Source organism: Dryas octopetala, chromosome 8 (assembly GCF_963921425.1).
Source record: "Dryas octopetala chromosome 8, drDryOcto1.1, whole genome shotgun sequence".
In the NCBI taxonomy this organism is placed as follows: Eukaryota; Viridiplantae; Streptophyta; class Magnoliopsida; order Rosales; family Rosaceae; genus Dryas; species Dryas octopetala.
The window spans coordinates 7,731,792-7,750,794 of NC_141373.1; the positions used below are offsets into that span (position 1 = coordinate 7,731,792).

General features: G+C 37.3%; 3 protein-coding genes across 3 annotated transcripts; all 3 read right to left on the reverse strand.

Moving 5' to 3' along the window:
• Positions 1-586: 586 nt before the first annotated feature.
• Positions 587-3,476, reverse strand: NIR1 (nitrite reductase 1). Its single transcript, XM_086253454.1, has 4 exons — positions 2,972-3,476; positions 2,288-2,642; positions 1,833-2,121; positions 587-1,499 (listed from the first exon to the last, which is right to left on the reverse strand). Exons 1-4 carry the CDS (start codon positions 3,345-3,347, stop codon positions 759-761), a joined length of 1,761 nt encoding a protein of 586 aa, XP_086109580.1. The 5' UTR covers positions 3,348-3,476; the 3' UTR covers positions 587-758.
• A 7,450-nt stretch (positions 3,477-10,926) lies between these two features.
• On the reverse strand, positions 10,927-12,690 carry LOC147276752 (F-box protein At5g07610-like). Its single transcript, XM_086255555.1, has 2 exons — positions 11,968-12,690; positions 10,927-11,448 (listed from the first exon to the last, which is right to left on the reverse strand). The coding sequence occupies exons 1-2, from the start codon at positions 12,688-12,690 to the stop codon at positions 10,927-10,929; spliced, it is 1,245 nt and encodes a 414-aa protein (XP_086111681.1).
• Positions 12,691-13,630: 940 nt separating this feature from the next.
• Positions 13,631-18,542, reverse strand: LOC147276753 (putative pre-mRNA-splicing factor ATP-dependent RNA helicase DEAH5). The gene is made up of 2 exons (XM_086254558.1): positions 15,086-18,542; positions 13,631-14,251 (listed from the first exon to the last, which is right to left on the reverse strand). Exons 1-2 carry the CDS (start codon positions 18,310-18,312, stop codon positions 13,858-13,860), a joined length of 3,621 nt encoding a protein of 1,206 aa, XP_086110684.1. The 5' UTR covers positions 18,313-18,542; the 3' UTR covers positions 13,631-13,857.
• Between the last annotated feature and the right edge of the window lie 461 nt (positions 18,543-19,003).

The following is a 19,003-nucleotide window of genomic DNA, read 5'->3' on the forward strand; positions in this document are numbered from 1 at the left end:
ACATGAAATGGGATAGAAATGAAGTCGGAGTGAGACGGAATGCGGAAGAGAAGGAATTGGAGTAGGGATGAGTCATTCCCATTGAGTTGTTTACTAATCATCTGGAATTAGAATGAAAATGAGGTTGATTCTCACTCATATAATATCATGAATCAGAATAAAAACCAGTGTAATTACTAAAAAGTTTGAGGATTGTTAAAAAAGTTTTATTTTCTTAATGAGTATTGTTTTTTAAAAAAGTTTCATGATAATTTTGGTATGAAGCTATGATTTCATTAGGAATGAGAATCAGTATTAAATTCCCCCAAGTAGTGGGATTGTTGCAAAAAAGGAGTGTGATTCCTTATTTTGGAGTGAGGCTAGCTTACTTACTTTTTGATTCCCCAATACAAATAAATACATGATTGTAGTGGATCTCACTATCATTCTGTGTTTTCCTCAAGCAATGATGCGGAACTTAAGTCTAAATTTCCTAAGTGTGAATGATTTCATTTTCAATTGCAATTCTAGGTTGGGGTCCAATGGTATCAATAGCTAAATCTCTTTCATTTATAATTGATGCATCAAAAATTAAAACTACTATTAATTCCGTATTTAAATTCCATTATGTTTATATGTTAGCCAAGTAAGAGAATTTACATATTCTAGAATTTTAAATCACATCATTTTAAATTCCATCATTTGTGAATTCCTTAGTAGTTTCAAACTAATTAATCCAAACGCACCATAAAAGAACATCAAATTGTTGTCTATTTGAATTAGTCTTCCCCTTCTTCCCTCTCCCTAGGGACAGCTCCAAAGTGGTTTACCAAAATGTCCACAACCAAAGGCACCAAGTCCTTGCAAGGGACACTCTTCTTATAAACATCTCCCAAATGTGAGTCGCTCCCTATTCTCCCTCCCAAGAAAACATCAACCCCTTCACAAGGCTTCCCATTCTCATCCCTTGTCTTACACCCCATGAAACCAATATCCGCCACTTGCACCTGTCCGCAGCTATTTGGGCACCCTGTCCAATGCATCCTCACCGGCCGAGTCACTGCCACATGCCTTTCCACCTCCTCAGTCACCTTCAAGGCCCTGAACTTTGTCTCAATGATGGCTTGCCCACAGAACTGGTTGCCAGTGCATGCCACCAGTCCTTTCATGAGAATAGAAGGTTCAGGTGAAAATCTATTTGTCAGAAGAGGCTCTTTAAGCAATGCTTCAAGTTTTGAGTTCTCAACGTTGGGAAGTATTATATTTTGCTCCACAGTGAGCAGGAGTTCCCCAGTGCCATACTCGTCGGCTATACGAGCTAGCTCATCCATGTCATCTGCTTGGAGCCGGCCTACTGGAATGTGAAGACCCACATAGCTTAGACCTTCTTGTTTCTGTGGATGGACACCTACATAGTCTCTCCTTTCCCAATGCTTCTGAACCAGGTCTTCAGAAGATGCTCTCTCCAGCTCTTGGAAGGGCATTCTTTTAACTACCTCTGACCTGAATCCTTCTATGCCCTGCATTCATACAAATTTCAAGAAATTGTGGTCAGGCAAATACCATCAATAAGTTGGAAAATGTTGAGTGAAGGCAATAAACATTAATACACAAGAAGGAAAGCCATTCCATGGTACATTCAGATTTATTTCTAAACAATTTTAATAATGTAAATCATGATTTAAAATGTTAGAATTTTTTTGAATGATTTCTTGTTAAGAAGATTGAAATATGGCACAATAAATTCAGTAACTTAAGAAGATCACACATATTACATAGTACCATCCTTTATTAGGACCGGTTGCATCATAATGCATTGAAACTACTTTACAATTAGGAAAGTGATTACTTACTAGTTCATCAATCAACCACATCATTCTTGTTTTTTGTCGGTTCCCTCTGGTGCCAAGGTCTCTATAGGCCTCTAGTATGGCTTTGCAAACTGGGATCACATCATCTGTGGACACCCAGGCATCAAGAGGAACTGCCTCTGCATTTCGTCTGGGACTGAAGAAGCCTCCGACAAGCAAATTGAATCCAAATCTTCCATCCTTTGTTGCAGGCATGTAAGCAAGATCATTGATTTGGGGATGCTCATAAAGATCATGAGAGCCCACCACACACACATTCCACTTTCTTGGCCTGTTCAGAAGAAAACAAAACTTAATAAGCCAAGAAACTCACTCCTTTTCATGCTCAATTTTATCAAATGTCAGCAGCCTAAACCATGACTTATACGAAGTCAAACCCTTAATTATAAATAATCACAGTAGGATTTCCTGCAAATGAGGGAACTAAAAATACTTACAAGTTTGTGATACTTGGATTTCCAAGTGAGTTTCCAGTGATAAATTGGGACAACAAGTTTGTGTAAGGTCTTGTGTCAACAATCTCATGTGGATCAATGCCAGCAAGAGGATTTCCAACTGGGTTTCTCACGTTGTCCATGCCACTCTGCAGGCTTGTCAAGCCAACTTCAGCAAGACCCTTTAAAATTTCTGGCACATCCAGCAGTACCACTCCGCGGATTTGCCAGTTTTGCCTGGTTGTGACATCCGCACAACCATCCTTACCATATTTTCTTATAACACTCGCTAGATATCTTGTTTGTGCACTTGTTGTGACCCCATTTGGTAGCTTCAGTCTCATCATAAATCTACCATCTGGTCATCATCATTATTTAATTAATCAAATTTCATGAAGCACATATGGAAACAGCAAGATGCTTGATGAATTTAAAATGGGGACATTTTGAAAACTACTACTTCTTTCACCCATCAAAGAGTTTTGACCCCCTTTTTAGAACATTAAAAATATGACCAAAATTGGGGTCAAGGAAATGTTTAGGTAATCAAAATGCCCCTTCAATTAAAAGATGCTAATCTTGTAAGAATATTCAAAGTAATTAACTGAATTGAGTCAATCAAACCATAAAACAAAAATTAAGTAGATGTGCAATTTGATAAAAAGAACAAAAATCATCAAAACTCACAGTGATGCTTTCTCCTGTGGAAAAGACCAAGCCACTTGAGCCTGACATCAATGTCATCCTTAGTATCCTTAGTTTTGTCAAGCTCCTCAAGAGACATCTTGGCAAGCTCTTCAACCCCATTTTCCATGAAAAGCTTCATGGGCTCCTTCTGAATCTTCACCTTCTCCTGAGGATTAATCCCCTGCCTAAACTTCTCCTTCAACACCCAGTACCCATCTCTCTCCTCCACTCTCGGCTCCAACCTCGCCACATCGATATCCGGTGCAACGGGTACCGCCACCACCGCCGGGTTGGTGGCAGCAGAGAGCCTTGTCTTGCTGCAGGGAGCTGAGGACAGAGTTGGAGAGAGAAAGCGAACAGAGAGTGATGATGACATGGCTGCTCAAAGTATGCTGCTGGTGGTGATGTTAGAAAAGAGGCAATGTTGCAGTAGCAAGAAAGAGAGAAGAGGGTGTCCATTTTTGTAGGGGAGGACCGACCTTAGGAGGAGGGAGAGGTTGTTTGTTTCTTTTTTCTGCCGTGAGGGACTTTTGGGTGGTGCCAAAGGTCATCTTTGTTTGTGTTCAAGGTGGACAGTGGACTGGTGGCCGTTAATTTGTATTTACCATCATGTCCCTTCCCCATGGGATTTTTATTTATTATTTATTATTTTGATTTTTGTTTTGTCCTACATTGGAGACTTGGAGTAACGTGGGGCCTCTCCAGCATGTGGCAGTGTGGCACGTTATACAGACGTGTTTCTTTCTGAGTTAAAAAACTGCAAAGAAGAGACGAAAATTCTAATCTTTTTTTTTTTTCTTTCTCGTAGAGCTAACTAGTTAGTAAAATAATACGATGCTAAATATCTTTTTTAGCTCACTATATAATGTAATCTCATAATCCAAACCGCTCATATTTTAGGTCTTGATTAAAAAATTAACCTTATAAAAAATCAACTAAATCAGAAATCATTTAATCATTTGATTAACATTACAATCATTTTATGTTTTACTGAAAAATTTGTGTTTGTCCATTTATATGAGCACAATTAGCTTATTAATAGTTAACTAAACGATTTTTGATTTTGTTGATTTTTTGCAAGAATGATCTTTGAATGAGAATTTAAAAAATAGATGGTATGGATTATGAGTTTACATTGTGTAGTGGGCTAAAAATGATGGCTAATATCGTATTATCTTACTAACTGGTTAGCTCTAGAGCACCCTAGTATATATAGGAAAATTTTCAAGTAAGGATGTCCTTACTTTAAGAAAAGTAAGAACATCAATTTTGGACCTACAATTCAATGATCGGAACCGTTCATATTTTATAACATCATTCAAAGATCACCCTTGCAAAAAATCAGCCAGATCGGAAACTGTTTAGCTAGTTTATTATAACAAACATCATTTCAATTTTATCCGATAGATTGTACTTGTTTGCACAATTTGGATGACCAAAAAATTACCGATTTGGCTAATTTTTCACAGTAATAACCCTTGAGAAGGGACCTAAAATATGATCGGTTTCGATCATGAAACTGCCTTGCCAGTTGTTACCTAGAAAAGATGTTCTTACTTTTCTTAAAGTAAGAACATCCTTATTTGAACGAGACTGTATATATATAGAGGTTTTCCATTGAAGGATCCCTCATTTAACACTAAATGAGGGATCTCCCTGTGGGGCCCACACGAGTTGTTTTGTGTCGATCCAAACAGTTCATGTTTTACATCTCCATTGATAGATCATCTTTGCAAAAAAAAAAAAAAAAAAAAAATAAATAAATAAATAAATCGGAAATCATTTGCCTATCTAACATTGATCAAACAAATAGACGGTTTCATCGAAAATATTTGGTTCGTCTATTTGTTTGATATAAGTTAGAAAGGCAAATGATTTCCAATTCAGCTGATTTTTGCAAAGATAGAGATATCAATGGAAATGTGAAAAATGAACGGTTCAGATTGACACAAAACGACTCGAGTGAGGATCCCTCATTGGAAGGCCCCTATATATATATATGCCTCTTCCGTTGAGGTATACCTCATCTTAAATATGGTGCAAGTTGTTAAACCCGGCCCTCAAACCTCAAGGGTGTAAGTTCTAATGTGCTCATAATTAAAACTATAAAGAAAAAATTGATAGGTTGGCTCACACAATACATGCGGTGGTAGACATTGTTAGTGAAAACAATGTTGAAAAAGATAGCATAAAAATGACACTTATAGATATCCATTATGTTTTTTTTCTTATATAAACATGTAAAAAATTAATAAACCAACATAAAACACAAATTTCAAGCTTATAGCTAGACACATCCACCCTAAGTTCAACAGTAATAATGAGTGTTATTGTTTGACACTGCCAAATTGTGGCAACAATTGTTAGTGCTTGATAGTGGCAATTGCTCCAATACAAAAAAAAAAAAAAAAAAAAAAGCACACCTAATGTTCGGCACTGTAGAAGTAGTGCCTCTAATTTATAACATGGGCTTCTTGGTCATTTGTAAAAAAGGGGTAGAACTTTTTAATATTGAAACATTAGGCGGGTTGATTGAACATTGGGAAGTATAGAGTGGACTTATTCATCATTTACCTTTGCTTTACAGGCCGGTTCAATTTTCTCTCCTCTCTTAGACTAATACCTTAATCCTTTTTTATTTTTGACTAAGGTCAAAAAATATTGTCTAGATGTTTTTAATTTAAAAAATGTCTAATATTATCCTAAAATTAATGATATTTAAATCTTAATATTATCATAATTTTATATTATTATAATATTATCATATTATAATATTCTAATATTATCCTACAATTAATTGTGGGATTTAAATTATATAAATCTAATAAAAATACATCAGTCCACAAAATAGAAAATAATCAAACAAGGAAAAAAATTCTTTATGGGTATATTTTAATTGTACCAATCGATCGATGGTTTGTCGGCGTTTATGTTATGGTTTTGCTCCGGAATTTTGGGCGGACCATTCTATACCCTAGAAGGGAATAATGTGAAAAGGTGAGGATTTACTCTCAAAACTCGGGGAAAAAAGCAACATGACCGAACGATCGACATCGAAAACTGAGCGTGCGGATTAGGTGCGCACCTAATCGAATACATATACACCAACCCAGGTATTGGTACAATTGAAATATACTTATATATATAAACTTAGGTATTGGTACAATTGAAATGTACTTATATATACTTTTTTTCTTACTTGTTTAATTATTTTCGATTTTGTGGGTTAATGCATTTTTTTTATATTTATATAATTTAAATGGATATTATCTTTTATTATTTTAAATTATAAAATATAAAAACTAGATAATCTTAAATGTTTTAATCAGAAAATGTCTTAACAGATAATATCTTTCATAATTTTTAAAATTAATTCATATTAATTATCTTAATTTTAAGAGATAATATAAGTCAAAAAAATTTTAAAGTCCATTTTTTGGACCTACTTCTAATTGACTTTTTTTTTTCTTTTTTTTTTTGAGAAGTTTTATTCGAACATTATACAGATGATGTTGTGATCACATTTTATATGGGGACCATATATAAATAAGAATAAGATGACCGTTAACACATCTTCTTTAGAATGAAGCATTTTGGAGTACGTTTTTTTAGAATGAAACATTTTGGAGCATCTTTAGAATAAGATGACCGTTAACATATATAAATTCATACACAAAATCCCAATCTATCTCTTCTAATTTCCGTTGTTCCATTGCTTAGACTTTCTATTCTCTAGCAATTAGAGGCTCTCTCTCACACACACAAGAGACCGAGATACTTTCTCTCTTTAACTCTCTCCTCCACACTACTCTTCTCTAGTATCTCTTTTTCTCAAAACTCCTCACCAATTTCTTCAATTTCGTAGAAAAATTCGTGATTTAATTCAAGATTTCTGGTCTGCCGAGCAAAATTATCCGAAAAAAAGTATGTAAAAAATTCAAAAATATGTAAAAATAAGATAATGGAGGAAACTAATATCGAGGAGGTAGACAATTCAGTTCCTACTTTTGCCAGAACCAGATATAAATCTTGAAAAGCTTAGCCTTAGGCCAGGATTTGAAGCTCATCTGTGCGCATGCCTCCGCGTTACCCAAGATGTACAACAACTACCGGAGCTTCATGTTTGGCTGCTGAAGGAGGAGAAAGATGGTTGTTGGGTGTGGCAAAAGTATGTCACTTTAGCAGCATCTTCCTCACCTGACAATGAATCCTCCATATTTGTGCCGCTGGTTTTCTTCAAAAAAATACATGATGAAGAAGATGGAGTCTGCCTCTTGTTCCTGAGAGATGCTTCTGAGATTTAACAGTTTGCCTCTTCAGCTTCATCTAACTCCTCCGATATTATTTTCTCCCACACCAACTTCTCCTCTTCCTCTCGAGTCACCACCCAGACCCAAATCTCTCTCTATCTGTCAAATTGCCTTCCAATGGAGTCAAAGCAATTAAAGGCAGTCTCTCTGGGACCGATGCCATACACTTACCTCAAGGGTTGAAGAAGAAGATAGAACAAGAAGACATGTACGTTTCTTTTGGAGAAAGTTTGCTTGTGATGAGTAAGAATTTATGAGATTTTGTCATTTCAAGACAGAACCGTAGGCATTGGATACAAGATTGAGGAAGATTGGATACAAGATTTGATACAGAACCTTTTTGAGACTCAGCCACACTACTTGAGTCATTTGGCTTGAGTACTTGTTTTTCATTTTACAAAATGGTGCTGGAATGTTTGTGGAATGACTTCTCATTTGGACTTCTTTCCACTTCTAGTTCTTCAACATTTCTCTGTTAATGATTCAATAATTGTCTTCCAATGCAGAATTGTATTTCATTTGGACTTCTTTCCACTTCTAGTTCTTCAACATTTCTCTGTTAATGATTCAATAATTATCTTCCAATGCAGAATTGTATCTTACCAAACAATGTAAACTTTTCTATTGTTAAATCAATCTAATTTGCATTCTTTTCTTTGGGAAAATCCATCTTTTTTCTTAACAATGCCCTAGTCATTTTCCAAGTTGGGTTTAAACTTTATTGAGAATGAGGTGGGGTTTTAGAGTTACTTGTGGAGGATGTGAAGTTTCTTGACTCTGCATTCTGCCCTGCGTTTTGCCGAAAGCTTTCATGTAAGAAGAAGTCGGTGCAAGTTTTAGTAGGAGGCCCTCCCACACCAATGCCTTCCTGCAAGAAGCAGCGTCAGTGATAAATTAAAGGGGCATTGTTTCTGGCACTTTGTTTTTGTTCATGGCTTGAAGGGTCATCAAAATCACACATTTTTGGTATAATCCTTGTGTATATATGTCTCTGATGTCTGGCATGCAAGTATTTAATGTATGATCTGTGTTTACCAAAAAGAAAAAAATCTATGATCTGTGAGATGGCTTTGTACTGTAAAATGAATGCATCTGTGTGTGCAGTTTGGGTCTTATATGTTGTATGCAGTTTGGGCTTTTAAAAGATTTGTTCAAGTACCCATTATGTTCATAATTATATAATTATATGCATTAATCTTGTGGTGGTCTCCGAGATGATGATGTTCAATGTTCATGCATTATTGAACATTGGAAAAAGTTACTACTTACTACGTACCATTTGGGATTCAAAAAATAGTTAATTATGTAAACTGAAAAAAAGTTGGAAAATCGTAGAGGAAGCGAGTGCAATGATATGAATTAGCTCCCGCATCCTTATTTTTCTTTTCAATCGCGAAAAAAAAAGTAAAAAATTATCATTAGCAAACTTATTAAAGCATGAGTGCAGTGATCAACATTATTGGTGGAGCACCCTAAGAATACACAAAACTAATGAACTACTACTTGGGAGTATGACCAAAAGACAATGACAGACTCAGGCTCTCAGCCCTTTTGATCAAAGGGGAAAAAACACTTTTGGTCAATGTGTTTTACCTCAAAAACATATTTGATTCATGTGGTTTCAAAACTTTGCCATTTGATCAATGTGTTTTTTACTATTTGCAATTTTAGGACATTTTATAACTAACATGAAATTTTTTTTTTCAAATTAAAAACTAATGGCTTGTATAAAATCTCGTCTTTTACTTAAACATTATAAAAAAATCATAAAAAATCATGTATGTAACCAATTTGAATTTCAAACAAAAATTGAAAAATTTGAATTTGTTAAAATTGTCCTCATATTGCAAACAACATAAAATACAGAGACCAAATGTGGTTTTATGGACCAAATTTATTTTCAAGGTAAAAGTGTAAAACACAACGTCTAAAAACATTTTTTTTCCCTTGATCAAATGCTCAACCCCTAACTTTATTGTTTGGTTCACACTTCACAACCTAAAATTTGATGTAGATTTTTCATTTGGTCTTTGAGAGGAAATTGAGTAGATTTGGAGTGGGGTTGGCCATGTCATAGTTTATCATATTTGTTAAGTCTGCTATCATTGAGCTCATTGTGGCTTGTAGGCGAATGAAAAAGGTTGTGTCTACTGTTTAGTGCTTTAATAGATTAAAAAAAAAAGCAGTTGAGAAGTATTCACAATTTAGACAAAAAAAGAAAATCTACACTAAATAAAACATAATTTCTAAAAAACGAACAACATAATAATATGCTAATTTATGATGTGAGCTTTATCATTTGTAAAAAAATAAGTGAACCTTTTTAATATTGAAACATTAAGCGGTTTAATTTAACTTTGGAGAGTGTAGAGTGAATTTATTAATTATTACTTTTTCTTTGGAGGAGTTTTATTTGAATTTATACACATGATGTTGTAAACTTGTAATCACATATCATAAAATACCAACAACAAGAACCCTAAAATACCAACAACAAGAACCTTTCCAATATTTCTTTCTACATAAAAAAAAAAAAAAAATTCTTGTTTTTTGACATTAAAAATAATGTTGTAGTTCTGTTTGTGTTCTAGAACAAACTTATGTTGTAGTCCATCAAAAATCAACTTATTTTGATAAACTTGACATTTGATCTAAACTCTTACTTATTTTACAAAATTTGCGTAAGTTTTACATTGCTCATTTAAATTGGATTCAGTACTACACCATAGTGATTCTTTCAGATATATATTTTTTTTCTTGGGAGAATGTGATCTAAGTTGCTCATGATCACCTTATGAAATTGTTGGACTTGTATATTTAAGTTTTAGGAACAGTAACTGAGTGACAAAAGGAGAGGAGATGACTATTCAATTAAAGAAGAAATAAAAGTCCAACATATAAAAATCTTGAATTGGTTGTTGTTTTATCCATTTGACTTTTATTTTTTGGCCAACTCAAATACCTATCCTTTTGACCTAATTAATCATGTTTTAGCCAACTCAAATACATATACCATTCACTGTTAAATCATCCTGGGATTTTCTACATTGAACTTTAGCCTTGATTTTCTATAGTTTAGTGTCTACATTGAACTTTAGCCTTGATTTCATTGCTGAAGCACTTGCAAAATTTCAACCGCTTTGTTTTGTTCTGTTAGTCTCTGAGGAGCTGATGCACACCTGGTTTTGGTACTGACAGCATGAAACATCTAGATTCATGATATAATTTTCACTGCATTTACAATTGATCATGTTGTTTTTTCTTAATTGGTCAAGAAAAATGCCGCATAATATATGTTGGACCAATTTGATGATTGGTCAACTAAGCTCGGTCCACTTATATAAAGAGATGCAGCTAGGGCATTGGAACCTGCAGCAACTCCACGGCCAACAAAATGGTTGGAAGGATAGCCTTTGGGGTTGAGTTGAGAGGGTTTGGAGAAGGAAAAATTTCCATGAATAGCTAGCTAGCTAAGAATAAAATTGAACAATAACCATAGCTAGGTAGGTAGAATAAAAATTAATAATTGATCCATATTGAAAGAAGCAATGAAATGAATTAAAATTACCAAATTAACAATTCTTGATCTTACAGCCAAAACCAAATAAAAACACAGCAGCAGCAGCATGGGATAAATAAATTCCATCACACGCAAGCCAAAGTCTCCATATATCGATAATTATGATCTCCAAGTCGTAAGTAAAGATCATTATTGCTGGCCTTGGGAGTTAACTCAAAAGATTTGAGGGTCTTAGTCTTAAGATTATAAGAGATGACCTTCCCAGGAGTATGCAGCAACAGAGATGAACATTCCTCTTGTTGATTATCCTCTGGAGCAAGAAAGAGAAGAGAATATTGGAAGCGCGGGTAAATAGTGCAAATGGGATGAAGATCAATACGGTACTTCAAAAACCAGCCAGAGTAGTCTCTCCCCATCTCCAGCAAATCAATTAGAGAATAACGGGGCCTAAAAATATGAAATACATGCAAAAGGCCGCCACAAGACTCCTTAAAATATCTATCAATCAGCGAGGTCCACTCGTTCTCCTTGTACCACATAGGAAGGTTAACTCCTTCAAGAAGCTCTTCATCTATGCGATAGTATGTCATCTCACAACTGATGCCTATCCAGTGAATTGAGCCATTAGAGTATACCCAGTGGCGGATCTAGGAATCATTGTTTATGGGGTCAAGATTCAAGTCGAGTGCGTGAGAGTCAACGGCGGCGACACCTTTTGTGACGGCGAGCTTCACCATATGCGTGAGAGTTGAATTGAGTTTGGGTGAGACTATAGTCAAATTGGGTTTGGGTTTAGGGCCCTATTCTTTCTCAATGTAAAAGACAAAAAAGGATTGTCGACATATATGTTATTTGAATGTTAAGTCTTTCAATTTTTGTTTTTTAAATAAAATTGTCAAAACGACGTCATTTTGACATGTCTCTGAGTTAAAAATAAAATAAAATAAAATAAAATCACACCTCCTAGACACGTGATCCACTTTCTTCTTCTTCTTCTTGCCTCTTTCAAACATTTTCACAAAAACTTTCCACCATTTCTTGCCCCTGCAACTTCAAGGAGATGCCATGAACCATGGGGTCAAAAATTTTCATCTAGAGGGAGATTTATGGGTTCATGGGGTCAATTGACCCCATTGACCCCACCTTGGATCCGCCGGTGAGTATACCGCGTGTCTGTAGGTGAATCCATGTTGCCTATAGAAACTAGAATTGAGAAGCCTCCAACTTCGAGTCTCGGACGAATATATCTGCATCTGATAGTACGGGCATGATTTTGACCCGTCCATGGTCTCAAGGCAGAACACCGTGTAATGAGGTGATTTGGAAGGGTCAAAAGCCAAAGCATAACCCGTTATTGTGTGTTCATGTTGACTACTAGAAGCCGGAGGAACAAGTGTCAAGAACTGGTTGGTTGTGGGATTGAGAACATAACAACAATAAACATCTGGGACAATTTTTGATACACTACCAAGGGGCTGGCACAAGAAGAGGCCATTGCAGGACTGCATAATCATGATGCCATGCAGGTTTTGGACAAAATCAATAGGATTGCTCAATCCTCTTGATGGGTTTTGGTTTTCATGGTTACTACTACTAGTAGTATTATCATGATCACGATCACAATCAAGATGATTAAGAGGGATGAAGTGAAAGTCGGTGGATGTGCTAGAAAAGATGGCGGAGACCGAGGGGTTTGGGTTTTGAAGGGTGTGGCGGTGACAGAATTTGGGGTTGGAGATGAGAGCGAGCCAATGCCTGGAGACGCATTTGAAGCGGACCAGAGGTCGAGCTGGCACGCGCACAAGGATTTCTGTAAGGAGGCCTTCGATGTTGGCTATGGTTTCTGCAGCTGCAGCTTGGCTGCTGCATCTTCTGAGTCTCTGCACCATATTTTTTTCTCTTCACTCTCTCTCTCTTCCTCTCCCTCTAAAGGTTTGTTGTTGCTTCAAGCCTTGTTCAAATTCAACCATCAAACCTTGTGGTGTGGACTAGGCTTTATATAGCCACAGCCAGTCATTAAACCTTAAATCGACTCCTAATTAACAAAAGAAAACAATCTCAATTCCCTACCCAAACTGGAAACCGAAAGACAACATTTCTAAAAACTTAACCGACCTGACCACTGTTGTCCTCCTAGCTAGATCGTTCAAGTTCAACTCAACTTATGTAAGATAGACGACATATTAATACCAATAAATAATAAAATTAATCAGTGAAGAACTCAATTACTTACTCAGTCACAGTACTAAGTAGTAACCAAAAGAATGGAGTGGATCAATCAGATCGATCTGGCGTTTCGCAATGAACCAGAGCTTTGGCTTTGGCTAGGGGTTTGCAGTTCGTCATCGTGGTCGAGATGGAGAACGACACTGGCGGTTTTTATGTTCTGTTTTCCTTTTATCAGAAACAAGGTTGAGGATCGCTTGTCGTTTTCCCTTTTTTTTTTTTTTTTTTCCTAAATGGGCTTTTGAACTTTGGGCCATCACTCTATCTGGGGTCTACTGAAAAATAAAAGAAAAAAAAGAAAAAAAAGCCCACCTGGGTGGGTGTTGTGAGCAACTGAGCATTTACTGTCCCTTGTGTTTAATTTGTATCTTATTTATACAATATTCATACCCTATTTCTTAAACTGTATCTTTGGCCATGCTCTGCTCCAGACTATGAGATGCTACCAGGAATGGTATCTTGACCAGTAGCCGCTTTCGATAGGAAAATGAATCACTATTCACTATAATGTACAGGAGGCAACTCCATTACACTGTCGACACGACAAATATGAGGCAACTAAAATGGCATACAACTTTCTTATTCTCTAGCAATAAACTTCAATCACTTGAAAACAGAAATGTACATTCAGACAATTAGATAGCTAATGAACTTTATAAGCCATTACGCTAAAATTAGTTGGGAATGTTTCTCTCTCCATCATCATCATTCAGGGTGTCCCCCCCGTCCCCAATGTCAAAAGTTACCAGATATTTACATTTACACTAAGACAAAATCAATACAAGACCGAGAAGAGTTCATGCTGATAGCAGACAAAACACATAAAATTATCAAGCACGACGTTTACTAAGACGCCAGGAATTAGGTTCATGGTATCTGTCATACAGCGGTTCAATACGTTCTTGACGCTTGCGCTTACTCATTTTCGTAGCATCTGCCACCTTGAAGAACCTGGGTGCCAATTCCACAAGCCATTTGGGGTCAACGACTGTCACCTCGCGCATGTACTCCTTTGTAGTCATAACCAGCTCATGGTAGATGACCCAATCCGGCTGTCTCTGGAAGAGAGCACTGCTTGGGTGGATGTAAACTGGCTGGTTCTCGACTAAAGTTCTATAACCCTCCTGTGGGTCCTTTCTAGCACCATGGAAGAAAAACCCTGCCGTAATTGCCTTCCTGATCTTTGTAAAGTTCTTTCCTGCACTCACAACGTCCAGTTTATACCTGAAATTCACAATCTCGGGTTAGAATGCAATTTAATCTTCAAGTCAAAACACTGAACTTAATATAATTGAGCAGTGTTCAAATTTGTAGAGATAATGTAATAAAATCAAAAAGGAAAAAAATGTATGTGATATGCTAGAGGTGTAATTTTCCTTTTATTTTTTGGATAAGTGATGCTAGAGGACCAGTGTAATGACTAATAAGTGTATGCATAATCTTTCTTATAAACAATCTTGGAGCTTACAAAACAATGTTATGTCAATTAATGACAGTGGCGGGATCGTGTGTAATATGCCATCTCAACTGCAATATCAATTTTTTAAACAGTTTAGTAATTATTTGGACAAATAAACTATTTACCAAGAAAAAAAAACTATATGGCTGCAGAAGAGAACACATCTCAAGAGCTGGCAATTTACCAATAAACTACTGCCAATTTACTATAAACAAAATTGTTGTTGAGATGATACTACACTTATCCCCTGAATAAATGTTGGTCAAAACACTTCTACCATAATGCTTTGAAAACAGAGTCTGAAGTCACATGGCAATTCATAATGACCTATTCATTACTCGGGTACCAAATATCTAGCACAAACTAAGCCTGAACAACATTTAGCACTTCCATCAAGTACAAAGGGCAAAAAGCGTGCTTAATTTGACTTCTATAAAATGCAATGTACCAAAAGATGCAAAATCTGAGCATGGTCATTATGTTTTTTTAAAACCTTGTATGTGCATATGAACCCATAAAAAAGAATTTATGCAACCACGGTATACACATCAACATAAATTAGATCATACTTTAAGGAAAAAAAGAATAGAAGATCATACTTGTCCATGATGGAGAGAAGCTGTTTTCTGACATCCTGTGCCCTCCTCAAGGATCGAGACTGAACAAAGTTCTCAAAACACCATGGTCCTGAAAAATTCTTGGCTTTCCAAGCCTCATACACAGCAAGTAAAGTCAGATGGTCTCCCTCTGGCTGGAAAAACTTGGCTCTCTTCTGATCTGCCTGGGCTTGTTTTTCCCTAGGCCTATAAAAGATATTGCCTGTCTGAATCATTGCAATGATGGTCAAGATCTCATCACTGCAACCAAGGTCCACACTGGCGAGTAGCATCTTAGATAAGGGTGGATCCAGAGGAAATTCAGCCATTTTCCTACCCAATTTGGTCAGAAGCCCCTCCTCATCCAGTGCTCCTAAACTGTACAGTTGTTCCATGGCAGAAATGAGTGCTTGGGGTGAAGGAGGATCCATAAAATCAAAAGACAGGAGATCATTTATCCCCATTGCTTTCATTGTAAGTGTAGTGAACCCAAGGTTTATCCTCTGAATTTCTGGAACTGAAGTAGGGGACATCTCGTTGCGGTATGCACTCTCAGTGTACAGGCGGTAGCATTTCCCAGGGCCTGTACGCCCGGCACGCCCAGCTCGTTGCTTGGCTGATGCTTGTGAAATTGGAGTTATGACCAAGGAATCTAGCCCCTGCTTAGGGTTATAAACATTTTGCTTTGCAAACCCAGGATCAATTACATAATAAATCCCATCAATGGTGAGTGATGCCTCAGCAATATTAGTAGCCACAACTACTTTCCTCTTCCCTGGTGGGGCAGGATCAAATATCCTCGACTGCATTTCACTAGGAAGGGCACTATATACTGGTAGGATAATCAACTCAGGAACATTTTTACCAAGACCTTTCATCCTCTCATAAAGAGACTGACATGCAAAATCAATCTCTTCCTGTCCAGTCAAGAAGAGAAGGATGTCACCTTCAGGTTCCGTTAAATGGATTTGCAGAACAGTGATTAGAGCTGCATCAAGGTAATCACTTTCTGGCTGCTTGGTGTAGAGTATCTCTACGGGAAAAGTTCTCCCAGGGATAGTGAAGATGTTACAGCTGAAGAAATAACCAGAAAACTTCTCTGCATCCAAAGTAGCAGATGTGACAATCAAACGAAGGTCTTTTCTCCGCTTCACCAGTTGCTTCAGTAATCCAAAAAGAACATCTGTGTGAATTGTCCTCTCATGAGCTTCATCGAGCATGACCACAGAGTATTGAGAAAGGTTCTCATCAATCAAAATCTCCCTCAGAAGCATACCATCAGTCATGTACTTGATGACAGTATCTGGTCCGGTGCAATCCTCAAAACGAATTGCATACCCAACTTCCTCCCCCAAACGACAACCAAACTCTTCTGCAACCCTCTTGGCCACAGACATTGCGGCCACCCTACGTGGCTGGGTACATCCAATCTTACCCATTGTCGTGTAACCCGCTTCTGCAAGATACTGTGTTACTTGTGTTGTCTTACCTGAACCAGTCTCACCAATGACAACAAGAACTTGATTCTCATGCACCGCCTGAATCAACTCCTTCTTCAGCTTGTAGATGGGCAAGCTCTGCCTCTGTTCCTGAATTGAAAGCTTTGACCTCTGCCCAAAACTGATGGTTTTCCCAAAAGCATCCTTCTTCCACTCAGGCATGTCATAGGCTGACAAACCGACACCTCTAAGCTCCTGTGCAAGATGCCTCTCACCAGTCTCTGGCATTGGATCTTCCCAGGGACGATTGAGATCTTTTGGGATAGAATCCAACATAGTTCTTTGCTGCTGCTCACGAACTTCCCTACGCTCCTTAATGAGTGCAGATTGAAGTGCAGCTGCACGACTCAATGAACCTTCTGGATTCTTAAAGATTTTCACAGGTGACATGTCCACAGAATACCTGCTCTGCCCTTGCAAAAAGGCTGGCTCATCCTCGTTGAGCTCAATCTCAAGCTCTTCCTCAGCTCCCTCTTCTTGATAAAGCATCCCATCTGCTTCCTCATCATACATTGGGTACTCTGTAACACCCAAAACACCCGAGGCAATTAACTGTTTGGCTTCCCACTTCTCGGGTGAACTCATTCTCTTCAAAGGCCTGCGTGATGGGACAACATCATCCTCTTCCACAATTCTAATCCCAGAAAGACCAGTCCTAGTTACAGTCCCATCCCTTGACACCGACGGGTTCGTCCTAAGACCATCATCCTCTGAGCTCTTCTTCAACGGAAGCAAATCCTTCCCAGTATGCTGATCAACATCCCTCATCGAAAGGCTCAACTTCTGACCTGAAACCGAAATCACCTTAACATAAACCTCTTGATCCCTCTTCACCACATCTTTAGCATTACTAATTCGTCGAGTAGCCATCTGTGAAACATGAACCAAACCCTCCTTCCCCCTAAAGTCATTGAACTGAACAAAGCAACCCGTGTCCATCACTCTTGAAACCCTACCCTTATAAACCTTATACAATTCGGGCTCATCAGAATGGTTCCGTCCATTTGGCCGTTCCCTAGTACCTCTCCTATCATCACCATCTTCTCTAACATCTTCATCCTCTTGAAAGCCATCTCTCTTATGCTTATTAAATCGATCCGTATGCATTCCCCTATCATCATCATTATCATCATAATGTATATCTCTACGCTTCTCATCTCTATCATACCTGTCCTTTCGCCCCTCTCTATCTCTGCCTCGTTCTCTGCCTCTGCCTCCATCTCTTTCTCGTTCTCTATCTCTATCTCTATCTCTATCTCTTTCCCTGTCTCTATCTCTACCTCTACGCCTATCTTCTTCACGCTCTCCGTCTCGTTCTCGCTCTTCTCGCTCTTCTCGCTCAATCCGCTTTGCCTTTGTCTCCAACTCAATTTCCCTCGCGAGGTCCTTGGCTCTATCTCTATCATCGGCGATAGCCAAAGCTTTAAACTTGGTCTTCTTACCATCAGAAGCGCTCTCTTTCTTCGACTCCTTCTCGGACTTTGGCTTCGGAGGAAGAATAGCGTGAATAATGGTGAGCAGTGTACGGACAAAGTAATCGGGCATCTCCGCACCGTTTTCCTTCAATTTGGCGTCGAATTCGTCCACGGTCTCACAGTTTCGCCCCAACTCAGTTATGAACTCAGCCAAAACTTTGTCTCCAAACCCCAGATGGGTTTCGAGCTCTGAACAGACCTTAGAAACCAAGGAAAGGTACTCGAGCTTCTTCAATCCATCGTCAGTGTCCGCCATCGTTGAAGATCGATGGATTCAACGACGAACAATGCGAGCTTTTGCAATGAAGTAAGTTTTGTGGAAATTGATTGACAAACAAAAAGGGAAAACTCCGAGTTATGTAAAAGATTAGGGTTTTGGAATACCTTTGAGGCTTTGATTTTGTGAACATTCCAGACGCAGCGATACGAGGTTGATGATAGGAACCCTTACCGTTTTATTTTGTACATATAATCATTTTAAGTAATTTGAACCAAAACCGTCTATTAGTTACCCTGAACATTGCATGCATATGAAGATCCAAAGATGAATAGATATAAGATTTTAAATTTTTAATGACAAAATAATCCACCACTGAAAATAAAAAAGTTTGATTACTTTGTTTCGTCCATCCCTTAATCTTTGTTATTCAAACTATTATGTTGTTTCTCTTTGCTGCCCATTGGTTTGGTATTTATCGGACCAACTGAAATATTTTGTTTTGGTAAACTAATTTTAACAAGTCAAAAATTAAAAATTCGAAACAAAAAAAAAATACTGAAAAAAGTTTGTTTGATTTTAGTCAAAATAAAAAAAAAATTAATAAAATCATCGTCAATTATTATAGAAAGTAACAGAATCAATTTTTCTTGAAAAATATACCAAAAAATCTGAATTAATTACCTAAATTTAGTTATATATATTAAATAATAAGGTCATATGAAAATCA

Bases quoted from the DNA above. Each gene is read 5' to 3' on its own strand.
- LOC147276753 (XM_086254558.1), bottom strand. From the start codon at position 18,312: ATGGCGGACACTGACGATGGATTGAAGAAGCTCGAGTACCTTTCCTTG. The intron at 14,252-15,085 runs GTATGATCTTCT...TGTGAATTTCAG, and splicing joins CTTCTCTCCATCATGGACAA to GTATAAACTGGACGTTGTGA.
- LOC147276752 (XM_086255555.1), bottom strand. From the start codon at position 12,690: ATGGTGCAGAGACTCAGAAGATGCAGCAGCCAAGCTGCAGCTGCAGAA. The intron at 11,449-11,967 runs GTATACTCACCG...AATGATTCCTAG, and splicing joins GATTCACCTACAGACACGCG to ATCCGCCACTGGGTATACTC.
- NIR1 (XM_086253454.1), bottom strand. From the start codon at position 3,347: ATGTCATCATCACTCTCTGTTCGCTTTCTCTCTCCAACTCTGTCCTCA. The intron at 2,643-2,971 runs GTGAGTTTTGAT...GATGATGACCAG, and splicing joins CCACAGGAGAAAGCATCACT to ATGGTAGATTTATGATGAGA. The intron at 1,500-1,832 runs GTAAGTAATCAC...GTATGAATGCAG, and splicing joins TGTGGTTGATTGATGAACTA to GGCATAGAAGGATTCAGGTC.